Below are 22,583 nucleotides of genomic sequence, written 5' to 3' on the forward strand. Positions count from 1 at the left end.
ACACACAGGGAATGCTCTGATAGAGGACAGGACCCCACTAGCCCTTTGGGGAGACAGAGGGAGAGTTTGCCAGCACACACCAGAGCGCTATATATATACAGGGATAACCTTATATAAGTGTTTTTCCCTAATATAGCTGCTGTATATATTTATATGCCAATTTAGTGCCCCCCCTCTCTTGTTTTACCCTGTTTCTGTAGTGCAGGACTGCAGGGGAGAGTCAGGGAGCCTTCCTCCAACGGAGCTGTGAGGAAAAAATGGCGCCAGTGTGCTGAGGAGATAGGCTCCGCCCCCTTCTCGGCGGCCTTTCTCCCGCTTTTTTATGGAAAAATTGGCAGGGGTTAAATGCATCCATATAGCCCAGGAGCTATATGTGATGTATTTTTTGCCAAAAAAAGGTGTTTTATTGCATCTCAGGGCGCCCCCCCCAGCGCCCTGCACCCTCAGTGACCGGAGTGTGAAGTGTGCTGAGAGCAATGGCGCACAGCTGCGGTGCTGTGCGCTACCTTATTGAAGACAGGATGTCTTCTGCCGCCGATTTTCCGGACCTCTTCAGTCTTCTGGCTCTGTAAGGGGGCCGGCGGCGCGGCTCTGGGACCCATCCATGGCTGGGCCTGTGATCGTCCCTCTGGAGCTAATGTCCAGTAGCCTAAGAAGCCCAATCCACTCTGCACGCAGGTGAGTTCGCTTCTTCTCCCCTTAGTCCCTCGGTGCAGTGAGCCTGTTGCCAGCAGGTCTCACTGAAAATAAAAAACCTACTTTAAACTTTTACACTAAGGGGTATATGCAATAGCGGGCGAATCGCGTCATTTAATCCGCCCCTGTATAATTCGCCCGCTATCGCCAGCCGCAGCCCTGTCGCCGGGACCCTGAATTCACCATATTCAATGTATAACTGATTCGACCCACCCCCAGGCGGATTACGGCCAATCGGCGAGTAGTGGGAGTACTGAATTCGCCTTCCCGCCGAAAGCAGCCCTTTATTAGGGCTTGTTTGCTGCGTGCTCTGCAGCCATTTTGTGAACCTGCAGAGAGGTGTGAGGAGGTGCAGAGCTAGCAATTTGGTTGTTTGCTGTGGATATCGTTTGGACACCCCAGCAGGCTTTATTCCAGGACAGTCAGGAGGATTCCTGTTACCCGGAGGAGAGCCATTTTAGGAGCTTTTACTACATTTGTAGGTAAGTACCACATGTGTGTCTGGTGTTGCATGTATGTGTTTGTGTAGTGGGGGTTGCCATGAGGTGTACATGGGGTGTTTGTGTATGTGTGCAGGTATGTGTATAGCCCCTTGCTTGTGTTGCTGCATTTTTTGGGGGAGACTTGTGTTTTGGGGTAGTTTTCACGTTTTTTTTTTATTCTTAAATTGACTTTTTTGGGTCTTCTATTAGCATTGGTGTACCTCCTGAGTGTGTTGGGATGCTTTCTGGCCATTTTGGGGTGATTTGGAGCAAGTTTAGTCGACAGCCTGGTCGACCTGTGCTGTAGACTGTTTGGCAAACATGTGTTTTCCCGCCTAATTTTGCTGTGGTGTTTCTCCTGAGTGTGCTGGGATGCTTTCTGGCCATTTTGGGGTGATTTGGAGCAAGTTTAGTCGACAGCCTGGTCGACCTGTGCTGTAGACTGTTTGGCAAACATGTGTTTTCCCGCCTAATTTTGCTGTGGTGTTCCTCCTGAGTATGCTGGGATGCTTTCTGGCCATTTTGGGGTGATTTGGAGCAAGTTTAGTCGACAGCCTGGTCGACCTGTGCTGTCGGCAGTTTGGCAAACATGTGTTTTCCCGCCTAATTTTGCTGTGGTGTTTCTCCTGAGTGTGCTGGGATGCTTTCTGGCCATTTTGGGGTGATTTGGAGCAAGTTTAGTCGACAGCCTGGTCGACCTGTGCTGTAGACTGTTTGGCAAACATGTGTTTTCCCGCCTAATTTTGCTGTGGTGTTCCTCCTGAGTGTGCTGGGATGCTTTCTGGCCATTTTGGGGTGATTTGGAGCAAGTTTAGTCGACAGCCTGGTCGACCTGTGCTGTAGACTGTTTGGCAAACGTGTTTTCCCGCCTAATTTTGCTGTGGTGTTCCTCCTGAGTATGCTGGGATGCTTTCTGGCCATTTTGGGGTGATTTGGAGCAAGTTTAGTCGACAGCCTGGTCGACCTGTGCTGTAGACTGTTTGGCAAACATGTGTTTTCCCGCCTAATTTTGCTGTGGTGTTCCTCCTGAGTATGCTGGGATGCTTTCTGGCCATTTTGGGGTGATTTGGAGCAAGTTTAGTCGACAGCCTGGTCGACCTGTGCTGCCGGCAGTTTGGCAAACATGTGTTTTCCCGCCTAATTTTGCTGTGGTGTTTCTCCTGAGTGTGCTGGGATGCTTTCTGGCCATTTTGGGGTGATTTGGAGCAAGTTTAGTCGACAGCCTGGTCGACCTGTGCTGTAGACTGTTTGGCAAACATGTGTTTTCCCGCCTAATTTTGCTGTGGTGTTCCTCCTGAGTGTGCTGGGATGCTTTCTGGCCATTTTGGGGTGATTTGGAGCAAGTTTAGTCGACAGCCTGGTCGACCTGTGCTGTAGACTGTTTGGCAAACATGTGTTTTCCCGCCTAATTTTGCTGTGGTGTTCCTCCTGAGTGTGCTGGGATGCTTTCTGGCCATTTTGGGGTGATTTGGAGCAAGTTTAGTCGACAGCCTGGTCGACCTGTGCTGTAGACTGTTTGGCAAACATGTGTTTTCCCGCCTAATTTTGCTGTGGTGTTCCTCCTGAGTGTGCTGGGATGCTTTCTGGCCATTTTGGGGTGATTTGGAGCAAGTTTAGTCGACAGCCTGGTCGACCTGTGCTGTCGGCAGTTTGGCAAACATGTGTTTTCCCGCCTAATTTTGCTGTGGTGTTCCTCCTGAGTGTGCTGGGATGCTTTCTGGCCATTTTGGGGTGATTTGGAGCAAGTTTAGTCGACAGTGTGGGTCAGCCATTTTGTGTGGGTCAGCCATTTTGTGTGGGTCAGCCATTTTGTGTGGGTCAGCCATTTATACATGTATGTATGTATGTATGTTTTTTTATTTTTATTTTATTTTATTTTATAACAGAGATGTCAAAGGACAAGCAGACCCGATCCGCCCCTTCCCCCACCCCCTCGGATCTATCCCTTCATAGCAACGAGGAGTGGGAGCCAACCCAGGAGGCGGATACGACCGGCCAGGCATGTAGTGACCAGCCGCGGTCGTCAAGGGCCCATGAGAAGTCCAAGAAAAAGCCTAGTAGAAAGGTACTAACCACACCTGCAGACACAAATAGCATCAAACTTTCTTTACTGTAGTTTGCGCAATGCCATGCACACCTACTGGAATATGTGCGCAATGCCAGGGATACTGACACTCACAGGTACATACCGATCTTATTATTATTTTTTTTTATTTTTTTTAATCCCTAAAGGCAAGAAGCCAGCCAGAGGAGCAGTCGGAGGAGGAAGCCTCTGGTGAAGATGCAGGACCGAAAAAGCCGCGTGGACCCAGATATACTGAGGCGGAAAACTGTACCCTAGTGGATTGCGTCGACAGGTCCTACGACGTTTTGTATGGACCAAGGGCACAGACAACAGCAGCTAGGACAAAGCGAAGCATCTGGGAATCCATTGCGAGTCAAGTCACTGCAATATCTGGAAACCGCCGGAGCACCAGAAATTGCTTGAAGCGGTACAGTGATTGCCGCAGACAGACCAAGAAGAAGATGGGGATTCAGCGCCGACATGAGACAGCTACGGGAGGTGGCCCGGCTCTCAACCTGAAGTGGCTACCCTGGGAGGATGTTATTAGAAGGCGCATGAACCCTGCCATGGTCGAAGGAGTTCGCGGAGGTGTGGACTCTAGCCGTCCTGCTGGCTTTCCCGAGGAGGAAGAACCGCCCAGAAGACGGAAGAAGGCGGGAGATAAGCCGTCCAAAAGGAGGTCTGATGGTAAGAATACATTCACATGAACTGTACTTCCCTTTAAAATTTTTGTATGTGCTAATGTGAGTTGTTTTTTTTTTTTCAGACAGGCCTGCCCAGAGGACATCACCTGCGCGCAGGACATCGCCAGCGCACGGACCATCACCTGTGCAGCAGGCATCGGCAGCAGCGCGCGGACCATCACCTGCGCCGCAAGCATCGGGAGCGCGCAGATCGTCACCTGTGCGCCACAGTTCGTCATCGCGCAGTTTGTCACCTGTGCACCAGACGACGTCAGCGCACAGACTATCACCTGTGCGCCAGACATCAGCGCACAGAACTTCACCTGTGTGCCAGACACCGTCGGCGACCACACCACAAGATGGGCGCCAAACATCAGCTCCTGCGCGCAGGCCATCACCAGATCGTCGTCTCTCCAGGAGCTCTGGGACTGTGACTGAAGAGCCTCAAGACACAACCCTTGTGGACCCATCACCCGATCTGTTTGAGTCTACAGGGTTAACAGACGAAACTTTTCTTGGGTTTGAGGACAGCCGTGCAGACGTATCCAGCCAGACCCTTGAAAAGTCTTCCGAAACGAGGACAAGTGGAGCTCCTGGAGCAGCGGCATCACAGGATGGAGAAGGTTTGTATTTATTTTGTGGGAGGGGGGGGGGGGGGCAGCAGTTGTGTAAATTTTATTAACTTTCCCCAAAAAATTATTTTGCAAACAGTGGTGCCACGGACCAGCAGCGGACTAGCTTCGGGGATTGGTTCCTACTTCAGGCCGGATCTCCTACAGGAGTCGTCAGAGGATGACGAGGTGGAAGTGCAGGAGGCTCCAGTTACTACATCCCTGCGTGAGTAAATTGAATTGTGAGCCTTCAAAAAAATGTATGATGAATGTGTATAATATTGTCTAATTTTCTTTTCAGCTGCCCAAATCCAAGTTGTGGCAGACATCCAGGAAGGGCAGAATCCCTCAACTGTTCAGAGGGTTCACACCCTGGCATCAGAGATTGGGACACGCCAGGATACATACACAAATGTCGTGGGAAGCAGACTGGACAACATTGAGAGGACAATGGAGAAAATGGCAAACAGTCTGCTTGAACTGCAAAAGACTCTTTCCGACAGCACGGCCACAATACTACAGGTCAGAATGCAAGATCATAGGGAGAGTATGACCGTACTTAACATTCTGGCCGAATCCATGACCCGGCTCGTGGACAACACTGCATGTCTGGTAGCAAGCAATCAAAACATGTCGGAGAGTCATCGACACTCCTCATCCAGCCAACAGGTCATCGCAACCACACTGCAGATGATCTATGATAAGCTCCCAGGAACAGCTAATCAACACGCTGGTGATCCACCATATCCGCCGTCGCAAGCCACAAGGACGCCTCGTACCCTTCCTCAAGTCCCATCCCAGTACAGACAGTCACAGATGTACCAGGGATATACAGGGATGTACCCCACCCCCCAGATGCCTCCACCACCGGCCACACAATCTTCAGCAGCATGGGCACAGAGGACCAGTCAACATACTCCCCAGCCTCCCAGGACATCCACGCCCTATCAGGGGGAAGAAGAGGATCCGGACAGACTTCCACCATAAACCCGGTCGTATTTTATTTATTTACAAATGTTTTTCGTGTATCCCTTTCTTCCCCTCCCATTAGTTTGTTTTTTTTCTTACTATTGTTTTCTGTGTTGGGCTTCCCCACCCGTGACCGGGTACTACCAAGGAGCTTTGTGTAGGCATACATGCGCGGGCATGTATGCGGGCGCGTGTGGTAACGGATGAAAGCTCCTTGTGGCTACGTGTATGATGGGCCAAAGAGCTATTCTGATACCACTTTTTTCTTCCAAAAATCCTTTTTGTAATGGTGTACAGTAGGCTTTAATTGTGTGAATTTACTATTCACTAGTCTGTGTTTTTGTCTTCTTCATAGGATTGGTGGGGAAAAATGAAGTGGACGGCATAAGTTTGTGTTGTGTGTACCAAGGTGAGTAGAACCATGTTTCATTCAAGAAAATTTGAACCGCATGCCTCTGTAGAACCACACAGTCCAGCAATGGGTCATGCTGGGCTGTGTTGTTCCACAAATGTTAGCGTGTCAAAGTGCTGACCACTGACGCCACTCTTTCACTTTGAACCGCATGCCTCTGTAGAACCACACAGTCCAGCAATGGGTCATGCTGGGCTGTGTTGTTCCACAAATGTTAGCGTGTCAAAGTGCTGACCACTGACGCCACTCTTTCACTTTGAACCGCATGCCTCTGTAGAACCACACAGTCCAGCAATGGGTCATGCTGGGCTGTGTTGTTCCACAAATGTTAGCGTGTCAAAGTGCTGACCACTTACGCCACTCTTTCACTTTGAACCGCATGCCTCTGTAGAACCACACAGTCCAGCAATGGGTCATGCTGGGCTGTGTTGTTCCACAAATGTTAGCGTGTCAAAGTGCTGACCACTGACGCCACTCTTTCACTTTGAACCGCATGCCTCTGTAGAACCACACAGTCCAGCAATGGGTCATGCTGGGCTGTGTTGTTCCACAAATGTTAGCGTGTCAAAGTGCTGACCACTGACGCCACTCTTTCACTTTGAACCGCATGCCTCTGTAGAACCACACAGTCCAGCAATGGGTCATGCTGGGCTGTGTTGTTCCACAAATGTTAGCGTGTCAAAGTGCTGACCACTGACGCCACTCTTTCACTTTGAACCGCATGCCTCTGTAGAACCACACAGTCCAGCAATGGGTCATGCTGGGCTGTGTTGTTCCACAAATGTTAGCGTGTCAAAGTGCTGACCACTGACGCCACTCTTTCACTTTGAACCGCATGCCTCTGTAGAACCACACAGTCCAGCAATGGGTCATGCTGGGCTGTGTTGTTCCACAAATGTTAGCGTGTCAAAGTGCTGACCACTGACGCCACTCTTTCACTTTGAACCGCATGCCTCTGTAGAACCACACAGTCCAGCAATGGGTCATGCTGGGCTGTGTTGTTCCACAAATGTTAGCGTGTCAAAGTGCTGACCACTGACGCCACTCTTTCACTTTGAACCGCATGCCTCTGTAGAACCACACAGTCCAGCAATGGGTCATGCTGGGCTGTGTTGTTCCACAAATGTTAGCGTGTCAAAGTGCTGACCACTGACGCCACTCTTTCACTTTGAACCGCATGCCTCTGTAGAACCACACAGTCCAGCAATGGGTCATGCTGGGCTGTGTTGTTCCACCAATTTTTAGTGAAAATAAATGAACATGAGTTTAGTGTATCTTTACTTTAATATACTTTTTTTTCTTTTCCCCACAGATATCTATATACACAAGAAAAGAATGTAAAGAAGAACAAACTACTTTTTTGTTTTAATTGACTTTCAAACTTTATTAAAATTTTTTCTTCAATAAACTTTTAAAAATAGAAGTTTCCTGTGGTTTTTATTAAAATTTGTAATGCATTTGAATTGTACGTAAGTAGATTGCCCAGGGAACATCAAGGGAACTGTCTCTTCACATCCACACCACTTAGGAAGGATACACCGGAAGACCTGTGGAAGAGAAAAGTATGAGCTTCCAGATATGGGTGATAGTGTCACCCTGGGGCTGGAAAAAGAGGTACATACAACAGTCCACACAACACAAGCGGGTTGCAGCGGCCCAAATGCAACCCTCCTGCACTTGCGTCACTACACATCCAAACATTCCCTAGCATTGCTGTTTCAGGGAATGCTTGGATGTGCAGTCTTGCAAATGCCGGAGGGCTGCACTTTGGACATGCCGGGGTGATTTTGGACAAGGGAGTTTTGGGCAATACATCTCACCTGAGGGGGGGTTGTCTGCTACATGGCGGAGGGTCAGGTCCACATCACCAGTAGGGTCACCCATGGAACATCAGGTGAAATGTCGTGTCTCCTCACATCCACGCCACTTGGGAAGATACATCGCAGGACCTGTGGAAGAGAAAAGTTTGAGCATCCAGATATGGGTGATAGTGTCACCCTGGGGCTGGAAAAAGAGGTACATACAACAGTCCACACAACACAAGCGGGTTGCAGCGGCCCAAATTCAACCCTCCTGCACTTGCATCACTACACATCCAAACATTCCCTAGCATTGCTGTTTCAGGGAATGCTTGGATGTGCAGTCTTGCAAATGCCGGAGGGCTGCACTTTGGACATGCCGGGGTGATTTTGGACAAGGGAGTTTTGGGCAATACATCTCACCTGAGGGGGGGTTGTCTGCTACATGGCGGAGGGTCAGGTCCACATCACCAGTAGGGTCACCCATGGAACATCAGGTGAAATGTCGTGTCTCCTCACATCCACGCCACTTGGGAAGATACATCGCAGGACCTGTGGAAGAGAAAAGTTTGAGCATCCAGATATGGGTGATAGTGTCACCCTGGGGCTGGAAAAAGAGGTACATACAACAGTCCACACAACACAAGCGGGTTGCAGCGGCCCAAATTCAACCCTCCTGCACTTGCATCACTACACATCCAAACATTCCCTAGCATTGCTGTTTCAGGGAATGCTTGGATGTGCAGTCTTGCAAATGCCGGAGGGCTGCACTTTGGACATGCCGGGGTGATTTTGGACAAGGGAGTTTTGGGCAATACATCTCACCTGAGGGGGGGTTGTCTGCTACATGGCGGAGGGTCAGGTCCACATCACCAGTAGGTTCACCCATGGTAGAGTTGGATAAAAGGATCAAATATTTGCGGGAACCCAACAACAGGATAAAACGGGGTAACGAACTGTACAAACATGGCCTGGGGATATACATCAACAGGATGTAAAACTCTGAAATACATAAATGAAGAGGTTTTTTTAAAAATATTCCAATGTCAGTTTACACGATAATACAAATGTCAGTATACTCACAGGCAACTGCAAAATAATTTTGGATCAATGTCCGCCGGGAATCCTCTCCTTCGTCCATACCCACCGGTAGAGCAGAAGACCGGTTCCCGCGTCGGAAAGCACTGCGACGAAGAGTCACCGGCAAACGGTTTGCGACACATATGTTGTGTAAAATACAACATGCATTTACCATGCCGCAAACCTTCGACGGTGAGTACAAAAGAGCACCGCCGGAAGTGTCTAAACATCGAAACCGGCTTTTAAGTACACCGAAGGCACGCTCAATTACTCCCCTCGATGCAATGTGTGTCTCTTGGTAACGTTTTTCTGCTCTACCAACAGGATTAGACAATGGGGTCAACAGCCACGGTTTGTTTGGATAACCCGCATCGCCTATAGAAAATATAAAAAAAATGTTAGGTACTTGTAAAAAATAATAAAAAAAAATAATAAAATAATAAAAAAATAAAAAAATGAAAATACATACCTAACAGCCAGCCACCAGGCATGTTTCCTGTTTCAAACTTGTCAAACAGCGATGACTGGCTTAGGATGAAGGAGTCGTGAGATGATCCAGGAAATCCCACAAAAATGTTCAAAAATCTCATGTTTACATCACAGACCGCCTGCACGTTCAGGGAATGGAACTGTTTTCGGTTCCGAAAACATTCCTCTGAATTCCGTGGCGGTCTGATCTGCACGTGGGTACAGTCAATCGCGCCCAGCACATTGGGAAATTTGTATTTGTTGAAAAAGCCTAATTTGATCTCACGACATTCGCTGTCCGTCTCTGGAAATGTGATGTACTGGATCGTCAATTTGCGGAAAGCCCTAATGACCTGGGTTATACAGCGCGACAGTGTCGACTGTGAAAAACCGCATGTTTGAGACAGTGTAGGCTGGAATGTGCCTGACGCCAAAAAATGTAACGTCCCCAGCAGTTTCTGAAAACCGCTGATTGCACGATTTGTCCGTGCCCGAGGTTCCAAGTCGGCCTCCAACAGAGCGTACAGCGAATATATGTCGCGAGTCGATAAGCGATAATTTTGTATCACCTCGAACTCGCTGAGATCCTCCAGTTCACGCCTAGTGCGATACTGGCGTGGACGTGGAAATGAAACCCGCAATACTGGCTCACCCAATGCAGACATTTGCTGACCTGGATCCTGATGTTCATCAGCACTTTCTTCCTCCATCATGCTTGCAGCCAGCATGAACATCACAATCTGGTCAGAAAAAGGCTCCATCATTGTAGTCAGTACAAAAATAGGAATGTGTTTTAAAACGCAGGAATTTTCCTAAAAAAACGATTCCACAGAGCTGACTGTAAAATGGCTCCTTCTCCCTGTAGTCTCAAACCTGGGAGTGAGGAGATAGGAGGGGCTTTGCAGAAGTGTATCCTGGGAAAAACTGTGGAATCATGGGTAAATTTCCCTCAGGAGATTGAAGAAAAAAATATTCCTTTAAAAAATCAATTAAATAATACTTGTGAAGCAAAAAAAGACAAACCAAGTAGATAATCCTTTCAAATATAAATAGATATGCTACTAGCAATCCTCAAATATCCAAAAAAAACATGTACTAAAAATTTTTTTTTAGATCCCGCCAGTCAACTGAGGCGGACTAAAATAGGCGAATTTGCGGTCGAAAAGCACTGCAGGCGAATTTCCAAACTTGAATTGAATATGCTTTGGGCGAATTGCAGCATCTATACCATTGCAGAAAAGTCGAATGCGAAAAAAGTCGAATTGCCAAAAGTCGAATTTTGAATGTCCGTTTTTTTGCGATAAAGTACTGTACTGCATAGGCGAATTGTTTTTTTGAGGCGAATTCGTTCCGGAATTCGACTTTTTCTGGAATTCGACCGCAATTGCATATACCCCTAAGCAGCTCAGGAGAGCCCCTTAGCCTGCACCCGTCTCGTTCGGGCACAAAAATCTAACTGAGGCTTGGAGGAGGGTCATAGGGGGAGGGGCCAGTGCACACCAGGTAGTCCTAAAGCTTTTTACTTTTGTGCCCAGTCTCCTGCGGAGCCGCTATTCCCCATGGTCCTTTCAAAGTCCCCAGCATCCACTAGGACGTTAGAGAAACTGGCTTTAGCATAAGGGCTGCTGCGGCTGGGCCGGGAGGTGGCCACGGATGTGTGCGGCTCAGGTAAGGAACATGTAACAGACAGTGAAGCGCGCAGCCAGCTGTACAATCTCCACCATCTATGGAATAATTAGCAGTCTGACACGTTTCCCATGCCAAAAACAATACCACCTGGTTGCGTTACGCTGTGCATCATATAATTCCTGGGAGCAGATTTCCCTGTGTGATTAATGGTTATTACTGTTTCTCCTTACACGTTCCCATGTTCCTGTCGGCCTGCACTGTGTAAGGCGGGTGTTTGGGGGTGCCCGCTTCATGCATGCATAACACACAAGGTAGTATGCTGGTCTCAGGAGCAGGGCCGTCTTAACAGCAGTGTGGGCCCCTGGGCACAGCAATGCACTGGGACCCCTACCCATCCTCCAGGGAGGGTGCTATCAGCGGCAGCTTTGATGTCCCGCGTGGGGTAGGGGGTGTACCATCTTCTGCTCAGCATGTAGGACCTGGAGCAGTAATTTCTGCTAATTACTCCTTTACTGCACAGATGGGGAAGGAAGGAGAACACTAAACTGTAGAAGAGAGCATTGGGATGAATGAAGGGGCCCTGGTACATCACTTCCAGGGTGGTAGGGGGTGTTTAATACACAGGGGAGGGGTGGATAGTGGAGTGGGCTTAATATTCATCGTTTTCTGGTGAGAAGGCAGCTCGCGTGACTGCAGATATCTCAAGTTCCTGGAAAAAGATTTCTTAGCTTTGAATGGGATAAAAAACTAGAGCGTCTCACCTTTCAGGAGGTTCTGGGGACTTGGGGATCAGAGTTCAGGAGCCAGAGCAATCCAACAACGAATATATAAAACTGCATATTAGGCGTGTGGAGCTGGAGCAGGGAGCAGCTGCTTGAAGGCTGATATCTCTGGTTCTGGGCATAGTAGAGACAAGCTGCCAGTGTCCACCGAAAGGAGAGAGTCCCAGCTTTTGGAGTATACCCTCAGAAACACTCTACATCATACAGAGCCCGAGATATCTGGCTGGCAAGAGCAATTAACAGGCTTGGATGTAGACCACTGCTTTGAAGTCGGATATCTCTGGTTCCCTATGGCCGATTTTCAAACATTTGATACCTCTGGAAAGAGGGGACTCTCAGCTATCAGCCTAGGGCCCTTATACTCCTGGGGCCCTTGGGCAAGAGCCCATTGAGCCCATACGAAAAGACGGCCCTGCTCAGGAGTCTGTGCCAGGGATCTGAAGCAATTCTATCTGCCAGGAAGGGCCGAGGTGGCAGCACGATATTCTGGAGGGTGTTCTCAGCCATCAGGGTGACAGCTGGCATTGTGTGTTTGTCATAGTTTCCCGGTCTTACCCTCAGGCATACTAGTGTGGGGGTGGCATTCTGTGGTGCCCCTCCCTGCCATGCTTTCCAGGGGACACTAAGATCCATCGTCAAACATCAATGTTATTCCTCATATGGGTAATTGCTTCAAAACTAGAAACCACCAGGATTCCCGTCACACAGTGTACTGTATCTGTAATGGTGCCAGCGTACAGTAACACAGAGGAGCTGGAATCCATTTGCAGGGCGAATGGGTCTTCTGACCCTGACGTCAGATAATTGGGTTAATGTATGAGCACAGATTGCAACTTTATCTATCTCCACTTTATCTCTCTGCAAGCTTTGATACATCTCCCCCTGTAATAACATCGTCAGTATAACATATTACAATTTTTATTGGTAGGAGACACCTCAAATTAGTTTCCCTGGTTCCCCCATAAATCTTAATCCAGTCCTTGTGAGGGTATAGTGGCAGTATCACTGGATTTTCATATACCGGTAGAGCTGTACCGTACAGCGTTCAGGCGAACGATCTTCTGTAAAGATATTTACATCCCCTGACACCGCAGTGCGAGCTTCTGTCACAGACGCTGTGCTCCGGTTGACCCTTGCGTTTTAATCTTGAGTGAATTCTCTGGCTCAGCATCTCTCGGAAATAAAATTGTTTATTAAGCCGCAGCTCACTTGGAAGCCTCTGTTCAGCATGGCAAAGCTTCTCAAGCAATATATTAAGTTTCGTACAGATGAAGATAGCTATGTGGAGAACGGTCAGAAGAGGAATATTATTTTCTTGCTGAGAGCCAATGTCAGTGGCTTACGGTACAGGCTCCTGGTGTCTCGGGGGCTGATTCAGTGGCGGGGGGGGGGGGGGGGGGACGTCGACGCTAACTGCGCCGCCGTTGCATCTTGGTAAGCAGCGACAGTGTGACAATGGAGGTCATTCCGAGTTGTTCGCTCGCTAGCTGTTTTTAGCAGCCGTGCAAACGCTATGCCGCCTCCCACTGGGAGTGTATTTTAGCTTAGCAGAAGTGCGAACGAAAGGATCGCAGAGCGGCAGCAAAATTTTTTAGTGCAGTTTTAGAGTAGCTCAAAATCTACTCAGCGCTTGCGATCACTTCAGTTCCTGTTTTGAGTTGACGTCACTAACACGCCCTACATTCGGCCAGCCACGCCTGCGTTTTTCCTGGCACGCCTGCGTTTTTTCGAACACTCCCTGAAAACGGTCAGTTGCCACCCAGAAACGCCCTCTTCCTGTCCATCACTCTGCGGTCAGCGGTGCGACTGAAATGCTTCGCTAGACCCTGTGTGAAATGACATCGTTCGTTGTAATAGTACGACGCGCGTGCACATTGCGCCGCATGCGCAGAAGTACCTTTTTTGCCTCATCGCTGCACAGCGAACGGATGCAGCTAGCGATCAACTCGGAATGACCCCCCAATATGCAAAAGCCACAGGAGGCGTCTGAAATTTATAGAGACCGACTGCCGGCTTCTGAGATCCGCCGCTACGTTCCAAGGACGCAGCATTGGATAAACAGCACGACCATCGGGCATCTGAGTAAACAGGCTACGCAGGACATCCAGAGAAATATCGCTGTTGGGGCCAGTGACGCTGCATCAGAAGACGCAGCCGCTGGCTTCGGCGCACGCCCAGAAAAATGGGGTAGACACGCCCCATTTTCTGAAACGCTTCTTGTCTACACCTGCACGACGCTGCTCTACAGTGGCGCAAATCTGTAAACAGCAAATTGCAAAAAAAAAAAAACTTGCCGCTGCGTCCACTTCATATCGGAATATGGTGACCCATCACACTCTCAAAATAGGGTTATTGGTGCACGTCAATATACGGCCACATCCTGATTTTGGGAACCTCGGATCGTACATCAGCGTCTAATTTTGTGGAAGTGCTGAACAGCGGCGAGTGCCCGGGGTATAAAGGGTTAAATGGTCACTTTGTTGCCCATCCTGCTACTACTGAGGCACCAGCCCAATCATTCATTCATACTTTAGAGCTTCCTTCTATTGAAGGTTATTATTGGTTATAATAAAAGTATTTTGGGTATTTAAATTGGGTCAAATGGCTGTTATATGCATTTTTGTGTGTGTGTGAAAAAATGATAGAAAACAATTGTTTCTCATTCAAACAAGTGCTAAAAATTAATTTGGAGATAAATAAAAATGGGTATACGTATATATATTTGCGTCATTCTAGGGGACTGTAAAAGAAAAAAAAAAGTGGAAACAGACCGATTACTCCCACCTACAAGTCTAAAAACACTTGTCCCACTCATAAGCACCCCAATATACCTGTCCCAACTTTTCACCCGCTCGGAGGTGGTGAATTGAAATTTGTGGTAAAATTACCGCAAATCTGTTTTCAGGGACACCTGAAGAGGCGCGTTTCGTGATTCGCGGTAAATTTGTGTTTTCGCTGCTAAATGATTTCAGAATGGCGGAATAGGGATTACGCATTTAATTTATTTTAAAGAACCTCGTGCTAACATTTTTTCTATGTGGGGCATGAATACTAAGACCTGCATTTAGCAAGTAACTGTCCTATGCGCCATTGTTACATACAGGCGCTGCAGCATCCGTGTGTGCAATTCTATTGCCGGTATTGTGCCTGTGACTTTCTGCAAATGCTCCGACATATCCGATCCCTGGTGTACAGCCGTCCGCCTACACGTGCAAGGACTGAGGCGCCCACTTTCAGCTTCGCTAGCTGCTTATATATCGTTTGGTGTGTCTTTAGATGGAACCCATGCTACAGTAGGTGCAGAACCTCTGTATGGCCTCCTGGGTAGACAATAATACACATACATATTCGTTGCATCATGTCTGTTCACATGACATCATGGGCCAAATGTAATAGAGTGAGAGTTTCAGAAAGTGAGAGATTTGGTAAGGTTTTTCAGTTTTTTTTTTTAAGTGACAATCATTTACACTGCAAAAACAGGTTGATCTTGCTGCGTAAATGATTGCCATTTAAAAAAAAACCCAGCAAAACCTTACCATGGGGTTCATTTAGAGTTGATCGCTAGCTGAATTTGTTTGCAGTGCAGCGATCAGGCTAAAAAACGTCAGTTCTGCACATGCGTATGCGGCGCAATGCACACGCGTGACGTACGGGCACAACAAACGATGTCGTTTTGCACAGGGTCTAACGATGCATTTCAGTCACACTGCTGGCCGCAGAGTGATTGACAGGAAGAGGGCGTTTCTGGGTGGCAAATGACCGTTTTCAGGGAGTGTGCGGAAAAACGCAGGCGTGCCAGGAAAAGCGCAGGCATGGCTGGGCGAACGCAGGGCGTGTTTGTGACGTCAAATCAGGAACTGAATAGTCTGAAGTGATTGCAAGCGCTGAGTAGGTTCAGAGCTACTCTGAAACGACAGAAAACATTTTTGCAGGTGCTCTGCGATACAACCGTTCTCACTTCTGCTAAGCTAAAATACACTCCCAGTGGGCGGCGGCATAGCGTTTGCACGACTGCTAAAACTAGCTAGCGAGCGAACAACTCGGAATGACCCCCCAAATCTCTCACTTTTTGAAACTCTCACTCTTTGGCCCATATCTGCTCCTTCTGTAATGTGTATATGTATTATATAGCAGAGCACATGTGGAACCTTGCAAAAGTAGTAATAGCAAATAGATGTGTCCACATACATCTTTGCTATATCCCGCCATGTATGGCACAGTGTTGCATGCTATAGACTCAGAGATTTAGCCGTACCTTGTGATTTTTCTTAATTTGCTCCTTTAATATGTTACTTTATACATATTCTATTACGGCAAACAAAATTTTTAAAATCCATCCACTCGCTACTTGTGAAAAACAGCTTAGCCGTGTTTTGCATCCTGGCCCTCATTCCGAGTTGATCACACGTAGCAACTTTTTGCTGCTGCTGCGATCAACTAATCCCCGCCTTTGGGGGAGTGTATTTCTGCATGGCAGGGCTGCGATCTCTTGTGCAGCCCTGCTATGCTAAAAAAGTTTCCCGCAAAACAAGACCAGCCCTAGACATACTTACCCTGTACGACGGATCCAGCGGTGATGGGCTCAGCTTTGACGTCAGACATCTGCCCTCCGTTCGCCTGGACACGCCTGCATTTTTCTTACCACTCCCCGAAATATGGCCTCCAACGGTCAGTTGACGCCCCAGAATGCCTTCCTGCAGTCAATCTTCTTGCGTTCGCCGCTGCGATCGCTTTTTCCGCTGTCAGTGTCGTTGCCTGGCGAGCTGGTACCCGTACTGAGTACCTGGGGCGTAAATAGGTGTGTGTGGAGAGTGCACCGCATATAGCGCTACAGGTAGGGGGCGCTGTTGCCACCGATGCCCTGCCGCAGCCATTTTCCGAGAGTTTTCCGCAGCTCTGCAGACAGCGACGGGCCGATGGTGCGATAAGTATACTTAAATGGGTGCAAGGCGTGCTGTGTGTTGGCCCCTCCCCCATCCCCCCCCCACCCCCCCCCCCCCGGACCCAAGGGCCCGTGTGCACCGAACAACTTACACCCATAACAGATATGCCAATGGTTCAGCTCCTGTCATGTGTTTGAAAAATGACAGTTGGAAGCTGATTGGCTGAAGCGCCATTTATCATACGCACGGAGTTTTATCACTCATTGATAAATGGGCCCCAATATATGACCAGAGTGCCGGCCGTTAACTTATGAATCTTTGCTCCCAATTTTGTCGGTCTGCGATTTTCACGCCGTTGTGCCCACATCGAGATGATGAAATACAGATGTCTGAAGGGTTGGGCGCAGTGAGTTGACGCAGCTGCCATTTTGTAGCGGCGTCTGATGTGAGAGCCTGGCATATTTGTGCAGTTGCCACAAGCGTCTCTCTCTGATTTCGCTCTGTCATATGAAATCCCCCCCAGCTGCCTGACTGAAAGCCCGGGCTCAGGGCTGGCACATGTTACAGCTCAGTCACAGTGATATCACAAGGCAGATAAAAATAACAGGCTGGGTCTGTACGCGGTGCATCTCTGCCGCCTCCTGCCACAAGGGATCCAATCTGTTGTATTATGCATGACTATTGCCTGACAAACTTGCTATGGAACAATGCAGTTTTCAGGCAGTCGCTGTGTCGGCACCACCCTGCATTACCGGCAGGAGCAAATTACCTGGATTTATGCCTGTTATAGGTAGACAGAAATACTGTGCATCCTTTAAGAGAGCTCAGTCAGGGGGCTCTATAACAAGACCCTGCGGTATCCGGCGGCAAAGTGTAATGTCGTACTGATGCCATTTAACAAGAGCCCTGGTGAAAATCCCGCTGCTCAGTAATGGTTCTCCTCTCACCGGAAGCCTGGCGCTGGTGACAAAGGGTTAAAGGGATATACGCACCTGCCTGGCTCACTGCAAAGTGGTCCTTTTCTGTTACCCACTGAATACTGGACATTGGGCCCCATTCAGCTTCAGCTGCAGTTCTGCGATTGTAGCACAGCTGCAACTGGGTGTGGTATGGTAGGTCGACCACTATTGGTTGACAGGGATTCTAGGTCGACAGGGTCTAGGTCAACAGGTCAAAAGGTCGACGTGAGTTTTGTAATGTTTTCTTGGTGTCGTTTTCTCCGTACAGTGTGGGTCATTCCGACCCCATCGTAGCTGTGCTAAATTTAGCACAGCTAAGATCACTGACACAGACATGCGGGGGGGGGGAGGCCTAGCATAGGGCCAGTCCGCCTCGCATGTCTGCCCCCCCCCCCCCCCTCCCCGCGCGCACACACAAGCATAACACAGCGGTGATGCTTTTATACTTGAAGGGTAACTCCCGGCCAGCGTAGCTCCTGCAGCTGGCCGGGAGATACTCGTCACTGCCCGGCTCGCAGCGGCTGCGTGTGATGTCATGCAGCCGCTGCAGCCCACCCCCCAAATGGTCCGGCCACACCTCTGTTTTGATCGGACTGCGCCCCAAAAACAGCAGCCAAACGCCGCTGTGCCGACCGCTCCCGCCCAGTGACCGCCTTTGCCAGTCAATCAGGCAGAGGCGATTGCTAGGCAACAACAGCCTTCGGCCCTCTGGCATGCGCCGGCGCACTGCAGTGCCAGCGCATGTGCAGTTCTGACCCGATCGCACCGCTGCGACCAACTGCAGCGTGTGATCCGGTCAGAATGACCCCCAGTGACCGTGTCCCCTCACATGGCTCGCGACTACCGCGGCACTCGGCACAGGTTACCGTTCCCAATCATAGTCCACGTGGATCGTAAAGTATGAAAAAGTAAAAAAAAAAAGAACAATAAATGTGAAAAACTCATATCAACCTTTTGACCTAGAAACCCTGCCGACCTAGTTACTGTCGACCAATAGTTGTTGACCTAGACACTGTCGACCTAGAGACCGGATACCACTGCAACTGCTGAGATTCGCCCTGCAAGAGCCGCCCGGCATATTAAAAGTCCGCCCAGCACAGGACAAGCCGCCCATTCTGCAAATGCAGCCGCAGAATGGCGGATGCATAGCAAAAATCATGCACCGACAGTTGCAGATGACCCGGGGCTACTCAGAATGATGAGAATGCAGTCGCATCGGGGGCCATGTTTTAAGTCGCAGCAATCGCAGCTGACATCAGATGCACGCCCTGAAAACGGCAAGTGTATGCCAATGAAAGCCCGCCGCTTGTCAATCAACCTGCGATTGCATCCCAGCAAGATGCGACTGCAGAAGAATCGCAAATCATGGGTCGTGCAGGTGTAGTGCGTTCGCAGTGCATGCGCAGACGACCGATAATCGGCTTTGCGAATTAGCTCATTTACTGAACCGGAATAATGCCCTTTGTGGCTTGTACGCTGTTCTAGGTCAGGACGCGGGTCACTGTTTGGTCAGTGTTAGTGTCCCGGGCTACCGGCTGCTGGTTCCATGACCACAGTTGTGTGTGGTTCACTTGAGGTTAAAATAGGTGTGTTCAAGGTCCGGCCTACATTACCAGGAATCCAGCTGCGTTAGCAGAATGTGCTGGACGTCCGCCTGTGCACACCAGGCATCATTGATCTAGTTTGTTCCATCTAATAATTGCTTTCGATGTATGTGCTTCCTGCCAGTATGTTGAATCGCACTCCAGGCGTAAGTCCTGGTGACTATCTTTCAGAGGCTCTAGAATTTATTGTTTCAAAAACTAGTCTGAGAACATTTTTTGGAATAATTGGTGCATCTCAACTCTTAGACGTCCAGTCTAGTGACAGGCTGAGCCATTCAAGCCCCAACAGCAGGCCCAATCACAAGGCCCAAATGTGGCGTTTAAACCTGTATGCATTACACATATCAGGGGGTCAGCGCAGGTCAATGTGCCGCCAGACATAATCGCACTGTCCAGCTACACACATCCGCGCTTATTACACTAAGGAATCCGTTGCTCGTACGAGGAATAAGGAACAAAGATGCGTCGCCACTGAGCGTCTTCACACCGTACCTTGGGGGTCATTCCAACCCGATCGCACGCTGCACTTCTTCGCAGCCGTGCGATCGGGTCGGAACTGCGCATGCGCGGTGTCCACATTGTGCAGGTGCATTGTCTCCAACAAAGAAAGCGGTCGAAGTGGGGACCGCAAGAAGATTGACAGGAGGAAGGCGGATCCAGGTGTCAACTCACTGTTTTCGGAGCGTGGAGATCCGAACGCAGGTGTGTCGAGGCGTTTGGAGGGCGGATGTCTGACGTCAATACTGGGACCTGCAACGCTGGATTCATCGCACAGGGTATGTAACTCTTACCCTAGTCTAGTTCTGTACAAAACTTTTTTAGCATAGCAGGGCTGCACAAGCGATCACAGCCCTGCTATGCAGATATACACTCCCCATTAGGCGGCGACTAGTTGATCGCACGGGCTGCAAAAAGTGGCTACGTGCGATCAACTTGGAATGAGGGCCTTTATGCCCTTGTCATTTCCGCTTCCTCCCCACACCTCACCATACAAACTGGTCCTAGTGCAGGAGATATCAAAGAGAGTGTAATAAACGGGAAACTCACACATGTGCAATCTCTCATTATTTATTGAATGACAAATCTGATACATAATAAATGGGGGATAACTGCATAATATTTAGTAACACCGCCATGTATCACTGAGGGACCGATATGGGCTGTGATCCCCCCCATTCCTGCCAGCTACAGCAACCCCCATACATTTCTACAGGGGCTGCGATCCTGACAGATTTACTAAGCTTGGCCCCCGCAGCTGACGCCATCTGAAGATAGCATTAGCCCATTGTATCCTATGGGCTACAGATCGTAAAAGTAAAACTAACCGTAAAGGTAACCCGGAACCATACCAGGCAATCGGCTAACCGCGCATGAGTCCCGCAACCACTCTGAACGCATCACCGGGTCGGGATCCTTTCGGAGCTCCAGTCCCTGCGGGTGTTCAGTGTTACAACCCGGTGAAATAATTATTATCGTTAGTAACCTGTAGAGATCACATCCACAGACGGGATCGGTATGGTATCCCGCCGCACGGGATGCCAAAGGTTAGTATATCGACATTGGCATCCCGAGCCGTGGAATGCCGGAAGGGGGGCCAGCGATTGCCGCGCTGTGAGCTCGGTGGTGAGCTACGCTCGCCACAGGTTCTATTCTCCCTCATGGGTGTCGTGAACACCCATAGATGGGGAATCACCTACCTCACCGGTATACCGGTGGCGGTATGGTGCCCCAGTCGGCATCTTGGCGTCGGTACTGTGACAGCCGGGAGCCCGGCGACCGTTATGCGGCCTGCATACCCCCACAGACTAGCAGCATCACCCCTGCAGGTTACCTAAGCTGCCGGATGGAATCACTGTATGTGTGTCATACAGAAAGCACTGTACAGGCGTCTCATCATATTCCAGAGTACAGAATCCTCCTCCCCCTCCCCCCAGCCCTGTGCCGCCTGGCTGTACGGTGAGAGATCAGCGCAGCCACTGTGCAGTATGGGGCGGGGAAAGATTAAGCCTCGGTCAGTGGATGTCCCTTTCCGCCTGGCTGCCGATTATCCCAGGATCTCCATGATAAGAATGATCCACTTTAGAAAAGCTGAAAGCCCACAGGTATTTCCAATGAGACATTTAAAAAAAGATATACACAGTACTGTGCAAAAGTTTTAGGCAGGTGTGGAAAAGATGTTGCAAAGTAAGAATGCTTTCATAAATAAGTGTTAATAGATTAATTTTTATCAATTAACAAAATGCAAAGCAAATGAAAAGAAGAGAAATCTAAACGAAATCAATATTTGGGGTGACCGCCCTTAGCCTTCAAAAAAGCATCAGTTCTTCTAGGTACACTTGCGCACAGTTTTTGAAGGAACTCGGCAGGGAAGTTGTTCCAAACATCTTGGAGAACTAACAACAGATCTTCTTTGGATGTAGCTTTGCTCAGATCCTTCTGTCTCTTCATGTCATCCCTGACAGACTCCATGATGTTGAGATCAGGGCTCTGTGGGGGCCATATCATCACTTCCAGGACTCCTTGTTCTTCTTTAAGCTTAAGATAGTTCTTAATGACATTGGCTGTATGTTTGGGGTCGTTGTCCTACTGCAGAATAAATTTGGAGCCAATCAGACGCTTGCATGATGGTATCGCATGATAGATAAGTACCTGTCTATCTGAGAATATTCTTAGGAAATAAATCTTTTTTTACACACGTTTACAGACACTGATGTTTACATTGCAACGTTAACACGGCAACAACCGTGGTTACTGTAAGCCATCTTCCTTCTGTGTTTTTGTTGTTTTTTTAATCTTATTTATCGTTATCAAGTGTAACTGTTGTTGCCCAAAGAGTTTACAATCTGCTGAAGGTGTTATAAAAAGTGCAAGGTAATTAAAGAGTGGATTGTCAATAAGGAGGGCCAGGGATCTGCGGTGCTTAACGGGCCTGTAAGTAACTGAAGATATAAATAGTTTTATGGTCGCTTTCTGTAGATGGAAAATACGTTACTGTTAAACAACTGCGATTGCTCTATTGAAACTTGATATTGCTTCTCGCTTTGCTCTGTTGCTCGTAATCCGACTTCCATTTGTCAGACATTCCGGTGCATCAGGCCAAACATCCGGCTTCTGCCACATCCGGCAGTGATGGGTGTATAATTACATTATTGCTAGAGAGATTATGGCTTATTTAACATGCAGGATAAACGATGAGATTTTGCGCTCAGTGCTCGGATAACTATCTGTGCTGGGGGTACCTATAACATTTCATTGCTTTTTTTGGTGGATTTCAGACACAAATTTATCTAGTAACAAGGTGGTGTAACGTAGCCTGATCTCACTGTGCATCGCCCTTGTTCCCAGGCTTAATGCCTTAAATCTTGCAGCACGCGTCCCATTTTCTGCATCTTTATATAATGTAAGCCCTCACAGACCCATATAGCCTCATCATTCCACGCCTGATACAGCGCCACGGGGAG

The 22,583-nt window shown here is 48.8% G+C and overlaps 1 protein-coding gene and 1 long non-coding RNA gene across 2 annotated transcripts; one reads left to right on the top strand and one right to left on the bottom strand.

The window, feature by feature from the left end:
- The first annotated feature begins 829 nt into the window (after window positions 1–829).
- LOC134948284 (serine/arginine repetitive matrix protein 1-like) lies at window positions 830–5,903 on the top strand. The gene is made up of 6 exons (XM_063936179.1): window positions 830–1,178; window positions 3,065–3,243; window positions 3,411–3,930; window positions 4,010–4,549; window positions 4,638–4,763; window positions 4,839–5,903. Exons 2-6 carry the CDS (start codon window positions 3,067–3,069, stop codon window positions 5,522–5,524), a joined length of 2,049 nt encoding a protein of 682 aa, XP_063792249.1. The 5' UTR covers window positions 830–1,178; window positions 3,065–3,066; the 3' UTR covers window positions 5,525–5,903.
- A 2,606-nt stretch (window positions 5,904–8,509) lies between these two features.
- On the bottom strand, window positions 8,510–9,514 carry LOC134947450 (uncharacterized). Its single transcript, XR_010182558.1, has 3 exons — window positions 9,267–9,514; window positions 8,801–9,172; window positions 8,510–8,719 (listed from the first exon to the last, which is right to left on the bottom strand). It is a non-coding gene; the product is annotated as an uncharacterized LOC134947450 (long non-coding RNA).
- Between the last annotated feature and the right edge of the window lie 13,069 nt (window positions 9,515–22,583).

This window comes from Pseudophryne corroboree, chromosome 8, assembly GCF_028390025.1.
Source record: "Pseudophryne corroboree isolate aPseCor3 chromosome 8, aPseCor3.hap2, whole genome shotgun sequence".
Lineage (NCBI taxonomy): Eukaryota > Metazoa > Chordata > Amphibia > Anura > Myobatrachidae > Pseudophryne > Pseudophryne corroboree.

Bases quoted from the DNA above. Each gene is read 5' to 3' on its own strand.
- LOC134948284 (XM_063936179.1), top strand. From the start codon at position 3,067: ATGTCAAAGGACAAGCAGACCCGATCCGCCCCTTCCCCCACCCCCTCG. The intron at 3,244-3,410 runs GTACTAACCACA...TAATCCCTAAAG, and splicing joins AGAAAAAGCCTAGTAGAAAG to GCAAGAAGCCAGCCAGAGGA. The intron at 3,931-4,009 runs GTAAGAATACAT...TTTTTTTTTCAG, and splicing joins GTCCAAAAGGAGGTCTGATG to ACAGGCCTGCCCAGAGGACA.